Genomic DNA, 6,918 nt, shown 5'->3' with positions numbered 1-6,918 from the left:
TGAATAAAAAATGTTTGGAAGGATATAGGTCAGAATGCTAACAATGTTTATCTCTGGATGGTAATTTTAATTTTCTTCTATTTTTCTGCATTTTCCAAAATGTGTAGAATACAGTTATTATTTTTGCAAAGAGAAATAAAAGGTGATTGAGAACGTCTATCTAGCACAATTTTCTGGTCGAGCGTCTCCCTGATTTCTTAGCTTTCGATCACACTTGCGCACACCCATTCCTCAAGCTTGTCCTCCTCATCAAAGACATTTCATGTCTGGCTATCGGTGACGCGCCGTTTTTTCACGCCTGAGCCGTCTGCTCTGGAAAGCACGCATAATCCTCGGAGGGCAGGAAGTGGTCTTATGGTGACTTAAGCACGGCAACAAATCGGTGCTTTTAAAAACTTTTTCAAGGCACAGCCGCATCCCGCAAAGAACTTAATAAGCGGTACCTTGGAAGCTGGATGCACAAGTATACGAGGCTGTTTTGGCACATATTACTAGTTTTAATTAATAATATTGCTTTTAATACACAAAAGGACAGAGAAGAGTGGGTGGCAAAGGCCGCACAGCGAACCGAGAGCGGACGGGCGTGGCCGGACACTGAACGAGCGGCCCAGAGTGCCCGTCCGGGTCGGCCCGCGCGGTTCCGCGATGCCCCCGGCCCGGGGCAGACGCCGGCGCTCCCTCTCCGCGGCCTAAACCCGAGGCGGCTTCGCAGCCGGGCAGGTCCAGCGCGGAGCTCTAAGACCAGCGGCCCCAACCCTGGAGACCTTTAGGTTCGCGGGGCCGCGACCCTCACGGCCCCCTTCCTCTGGGATTTGCGGACCGGCCGGAGCCATCCCCCCACCACCGAGAGGAGGGCCTAGAGGGGACTGGCCCACCGCCGCCGCTCCGCCGCTCCACTCCTCCCAGCCTCCTCTATCCCGGAAGTTGATGCCGCGCCGCCCTATCGCATGCTGTTCGCTAGGGTGTCGCCTTAGAGATCTGGACGGTCTGGGGTTGCGAAAGCGTCAACATGCCTGTGAGTTGTTTACTTTCGGGCTTCGGGTTTGTGTGGGCTTCTCTGTCGAGGGTCCAGGGGACTGGTTAGCCCAACGACTCCGCGGGCCCGTGGGGCTCCCTGCCGAACGCGGCTCGGCGGCTCGGATCGCGCAGCTCCTTCGCGCGTGGCGGACTTGTCGGGACTTGCCCGGGCAGCGCGGCGTGTCAGCCCTGCATGGGCGTGGAGCGGGAGGACCCGGCCCGCCCTGGGCTGAGATCTGGAGTCGCTGGCTAGGAGGGGACAGCTCCTCGGGTGACTTAACTCAGCGCTCTTGTTTTGTGGGCGCTCGGGAAGCTGTGGTCTTTGGAGTCTTCTTGCTCTCCTTGCGCTTCGTGTTCTCACCCCCTCTGCCTCCTCTAGGAAGCGATTTCCTGCTTATTTCTTTTTTAAAAACTGTCTTACATATTACATCGAGGACGGTCACGGCCCAGCGGCTCAGAGTTCAAGTCAGATCAGATGTTGAACCCTGGGGGCGGAAATCGCCCCGGCGTCGGTATTCTCCGGTCTCTCTCAGCGATTTCTACTCTGGGCGGGGCAGGGACGGGGTCAGGTTCTTACTTAGCATCACAGTTTTGTTTTCATTGGAGACTATTATTCAGTTGCGGAAAGAGGAACAGGGTTACCATATGCTTACCATATACTTCCTGATCCTCAAAGAGCCCTTTTACCGGGACTTGGAGGACGCAAACATTATAAAAAGTATTGATGAAAGTTAACAGGCTTAAAAAAATAACATCTGAAGTGTTGCCTCTGCCGAGTATGACTGTTGTTCTTGTTTTTGCATGTATAATGCACGTATAGTTAAATCTGCCAGCATTGTGGTTTCATTCTAGTAGTAATAATATGCTTTTTTATTCAGTTGGCTAGAGATTTACTCCATCCGTCCTTGGAAGAGGAAAAGAAAAAACATAAAAAGAAACGGCTAGTTCAAAGTCCAAATTCTTATTTTATGGATGTAAAATGTCCAGGTAAAATTTTAAATCTTAATTCCCTTCCCAAGGAAAATTTCTATAGGGATTGCTAGTGTGGTGTGTATACTTAGATACATTAGGACTCTCTGTTGAGTAGAAGTGCGGTTACGGAATTGGAAATATCATAAGGGCCATTTTCATAATAAACGTATTCAAACTATTGTAGAAACATTTGAAGGGACAGTGAAGATGGGACCCCAAAGGTGATATGACATTTGACTAAGTCTTTAAGCTGTTCAGATGAGTTTTCCTTTCATGATGCAATGGAAAGTAGATAGATTCTTTAAACTGTAAAGCTGTGCTGCCTAGTACGGTGGCCGTTAGCCATATGTGTCTGCTGAGCACTTGAAATATGGCTAGTCAAAATGGAAATATTCTCTGTGTAAAATATATGCTGGATTTTGAAGATGTAGCGGAAAAAAAAATCATTTGGTTACATGGTGGAATGATAATATTTTGGAAATACTGAGTTCAATAAAATATATTTAATTTCACCTGCTGGTTCTTTTTAAAATTTTTTTTTTAATGTGGCTACTAGAAAAGTTTAAGTTACACATGTGGCTTGCTGTTGCACAGTACTTAAGTTTTTAATCTTTTACAAAGTCTTTACTAGAAATATGTTGAACAAGTGCTGTATTTTCTTCTGCTTTTCACTTATACATTGCCCTTTTTTTTAGGTTGCTACAAGATTACCACGGTTTTCAGCCATGCTCAGACAGTGGTTCTTTGTGTAGGTTGTTCAACAGTGTTGTGCCAGCCGACAGGAGGAAAGGCCAGACTCACAGAAGGTATATCATTTAGTATTTTCTAATGCAGTGATGAGAAAAAACCAGTTTAAAAGAAATCTTAAATTCATGATTACCAAAATAATTTTATCTTTCATTGTGTGCTCTTTCAGTAGAGTGCCCTGTTCAACTGGATAAGTTTATACTCTTGACCTTGTGAAGAATTCCTTTAACTATTATTTTTCTTAATTTGGAACACCTCATTCTATTGTATTTAGTCACTTAGTTTGCTTAACTTGGAATATTAAACATAAATCAGAAAGGAGAAAAGAACTACATACAATAGGACATATGGATTTTTTTTTTTTTTTATTGCTTGAGGAAGATTAGCCCTGAGCTAACATCTGTGCCAGTCTCCCTCTATTTTGTATGTGGGATGCTTCCACAGCATGGCTGATGAGTGGAGTAGGTCCGCACCTAGGATCTGAAACCGTGAACCCCGGGCCACCAGAATGGAGTGTGCGGAACTTGAACCACTCCATCAACAGGCCATCCCCGACATGTGATTTTTTAAACCATAGGATTTTAAAATTTCTCTTGTAAATATTTTGTTTCATATGTATTTGGTACCTATGACTTAAGACAGTTTTTATCATTGCTAGCTGTGTGACGGATAACTAATTAATGTATAAATTAAAATGCCAGGTTTGATTTCTGTGAGCACCCATTTAATGGTTAATATAAAAACCCAATTTTAATTCCTCTTTCACTTCTTATGCAGTAAGAAAAAAATAATAATTATGTATATTGTTTTCTGTAGTAGTACTTGTAGATTTATAATTCCATAATGATATTTGAAATTTGCTTGTGATATTTTGGGGAGCTGTGAGTCCTTGCTGTTCTCACTGGAAGAGTTATAAGGGGATTAGCAACAAATCTGAGATCTATTTGGTGTGACCTGGTGAGATCTAAGTATAAAGTCAGCATATGATATTAAATGCAGTATTGCTCTTAAAAGTCTCGTTGCAAGATTTCTGTAACCTTTATATCCTGCTGTGATCTTGGAATTTTGTGCTGACATATGATTAATAGGGTGTATCTGTACCAGAGTTTTCCTAGTAGATCTGAAAAGAACTCTAATCAAAATTATTTTCTTGAGAAAATAATGCAGAATAATTCCTAAAAATTAAGATTGCATCTTTGACAGCTTACATTAAAATTTTAACTGTTGAATTCAGGCTTGTGGTCTTAAACTCCATTATAGCATTTGAGAAACGAGTGACAGTTATAGTCAAATCAGAGTAAATTCAAATATAAAAGATTTATTATAGCAAATTTCTGGTATAAAAGAATAAATAACCCATATATGAATATTAATGTAATATTCCTTAAACTTTAGTTTTTTGCTTAAAAAGTACTTTTTGTCATTAAAAGTATAGCAAAGATAGACTAGACTAGTGTTTAATATGCTTTCTTGATTCTTTTGCAGGGTGTTCATTTAGAAGAAAGCAACACTAGTGATCCACACAACTTCCTGAATTTGTGTTACATCGCAGAAAGCCTTATCAGTTCAGTAATTCTAGTTAATCTACCAAGATAATGTAATTATGTTTAATTTTGTAAGGTATACAACAGTGATTTCCTATTTTGGTGTCAGTTTTTCAATAAAGTTTTGATTATGGGCAAATTCTCCATAAGGTATACAACAGTGATTTCCTATTTTGGTGTCAGTTTTTCAATAAAGTTTTGATTATGGGCAAATTCTCCCTTTTTCCTTTTCTTAAAAGTATGTGTGAGGGCTGGCCCCGTGGCTTAGCGGTTAAGTGCGTGCGCTCTGCTGCTGTCGGCCCGAGTTCGGATCCCTGGTGGAGTTCAGATCCCGGGCGTGCACCGATGCACCGCTTCTCCAGCCATGCTGAGGCCACGTCCCACGTACAGCAACTAGAAGGATGTGAAACTGTGATGTACAACTATCTACTGGGGCTTCGGGGGGAAAAAAATAAATAGATAAAATTATAAAAAAAAATAAAGTATGTGTGACTATGCTATACATTTATGTATACTGTGAATGTGAATTTGGTTTAAACATTTAAAAAAGTGTATTCTGATTAGTTTTTGTCTCATTTCAGGAGTAAAAACCCTAAAGATTTGTTTAGTCCTTTTCCAAATTCCTATAAATGGGCTAAATAATTACAAATGGAAAGGTCCATTATTTATTAATTCTAAATATAGTTTTGCCATTATAACTATGGAAACAGATATTTAATAGAAGTACATATTTAATGCAATAAAAATCAGAGTGTAATGCCTTGGATTTATGTGGCCCTAATGTACTGCATTTTTTTAGTATAATAACTGCAGCTGGGGTTGAGTTACAGGAAGCTTCTTTTGGGGTAGAAAATTAGAGAGGAGGAATCAGAAGTAGCATGATTTACCCCAGGATGTCCTGGCTAGGGATGGTAGATGGTGTCAAATTCTGTGGTCCAGACAGGTGAGCACTCCTGATTACAGATGTGTTGAGTGGCCCTGGTGTGTCATTGTCATTTTTATAGCTTATGAAGTGACCCTGGGGAGCTAGGAAGTGGAGTGTATCTTTCCCTCTCTAGCCACTATACTACTGCTCTTTGGACTGGGAAGATAACTGTTTGTATTTTACTTGTTACCTTTAAGGCAGGCACTTAAGACAGGCATTTCCTATCAAGAAGTGTTTCTACATATACACCCCCAATCTGAGAGACTGATCCTTTAACATACTGATTCACATATCAGAGAAATGTTGCAGGAGAACCGAAGAACTATGGAAAGTTTGGGGTGTGTTTAATATATGGAGAAGTAGATAACTCAGAGGTTCCCAAACTTTCTTGGTTTGTGGTCTCTTTAGAGTCTCAGTAATTTTTTCACAGAGTCCCTTGGTCAAAAGAAATACCTAACAGTTACATTTATTAAGTAGTTAGGTTCTAATAACTTTAATAGCCATAAAAAAATGTAAATTAAAGCAAAACTGATCATTTTTATCTCATTCTTAAATGACCACAATTACTAACGGAAGGGGTGTGTCTTTTGGGCACTGCAGTTTCTCAAAATTGGGATCAGATTGGACGCTGCCATCCTCATTTTTCCACAGTGATTTTTGCATAGTACTTGATTTTTATTAGAGCAATGGCCCAAAACCCAGCTTCACAAAGATATGACATCATGGGAAGGAATGTGGTGCTATCTAATGTATCTGAACTACAAGTTTGCATGGTTCCAAAAGATTAAGTATCAGTGTTTTTCCCTTGGTGCTCCAAGGCGCCTCATTTTGCACAGTTTAGGAAGCTTGACTCCAAGAAGAGCCAGTGGGGATGATGGGCTATTGATCTGGAAAGGAACAAAACCTGTGATGACTAATCTAAAGGGCAAATCCCTGAAAATTTCTTTGGAGATTGTATTGAAAGAAAGTATTGTACTTTAAAAGAACATATCTAAGGATTAAGTTATAGAGATACTTGGCACTGGGAACTGAAGGGTGTACTAAGCAGTATTATTGGGTTTGAAAAATGCTTAATGGGACACTAGGACTTTTCTAAACTTCAAGTTCTGCTATATACATTATTATTTACTGACTGTTTAATACTGTTATTTATATTGACTTCATTTTTTTATGTAAATGTATTTTTAAAGGAAACCTTATATTTCTTCTACAAGTAGAAAAACCAGTTACATAAAGATAACTAAAAATAAAATGAAATTTTTCGCTTCTGACCTGATCAGATGACAAATGGTTTCTTATCTGGTTGCCCCTGTGAGTCATCTGATAAAGTTCTAATTTTTTTTTTTGAGATATGTAGATACCATAAAATTCAACCTTTTACTATGTAAAATTCAGTGGTTTTTAGTATATTCATAAGGTTGTACAACCATCAGCACTGTCTAATCCTAGATAATTTTCATCACCCCAAAAAGAAACTCCATATTCATTAGCATTCACTGCTGGTTCCTTCCCCCTCCCAGCTCCTGGCAACCACTAATATACTTTCTATCTCCATGGATTTGCCTATTCTGGACATTTTACATAAATGGGATCATACAATATGTGGCCTTTTGTGTCTGGCTTTTTCACTTAGTATAATGTTTATGATGGTCATCCATGCTGTAGCATGTATCAATACTTTTTTTCTGACTGAATAATATTCTGTTGTAAGGA

The 6,918-nt window shown here is 40.0% G+C and overlaps 1 protein-coding gene across 2 annotated transcripts; it reads left to right on the top strand.

The window, feature by feature from the left end:
* Window positions 1–884: 884 nt before the first annotated feature.
* Window positions 885–4,419, top strand: RPS27L (ribosomal protein S27 like). 2 transcript variants are annotated; one of them, XM_058541773.1, is made up of 4 exons: window positions 885–1,015; window positions 1,896–2,004; window positions 2,685–2,795; window positions 4,222–4,419. In XM_058541773.1, the coding sequence occupies exons 1-4, from the start codon at window positions 1,010–1,012 to the stop codon at window positions 4,248–4,250; spliced, it is 255 nt and encodes an 84-aa protein (XP_058397756.1). In that variant the 5' UTR covers window positions 885–1,009; the 3' UTR covers window positions 4,251–4,419. The 2 variants fall into 2 exon arrangements, with proteins under 2 accessions (XP_058397756.1, XP_058397758.1); XM_058541775.1 differs by lacking the exon at window positions 885–1,015 and adding an exon at window positions 1,512–1,529.
* Window positions 4,420–6,918: the final 2,499 nt, after the last annotated feature.

Source organism: Diceros bicornis, chromosome 5 (assembly GCF_020826845.1).
Source record: "Diceros bicornis minor isolate mBicDic1 chromosome 5, mDicBic1.mat.cur, whole genome shotgun sequence".
Lineage (NCBI taxonomy): Eukaryota > Metazoa > Chordata > Mammalia > Perissodactyla > Rhinocerotidae > Diceros > Diceros bicornis.
The sequence above is the reverse complement of the archived record's forward strand: the minus strand, read 5'-3'. Positions and strand labels throughout refer to the sequence as shown.

Bases quoted from the DNA above. Each gene is read 5' to 3' on its own strand.
- RPS27L (XM_058541773.1), top strand. The intron at 2,005-2,684 runs GTAAAATTTTAA...CCTTTTTTTTAG, and splicing joins TATGGATGTAAAATGTCCAG to GTTGCTACAAGATTACCACG. The intron at 2,796-4,221 runs GTATATCATTTA...ATTCTTTTGCAG, and splicing joins AAAGGCCAGACTCACAGAAG to GGTGTTCATTTAGAAGAAAG.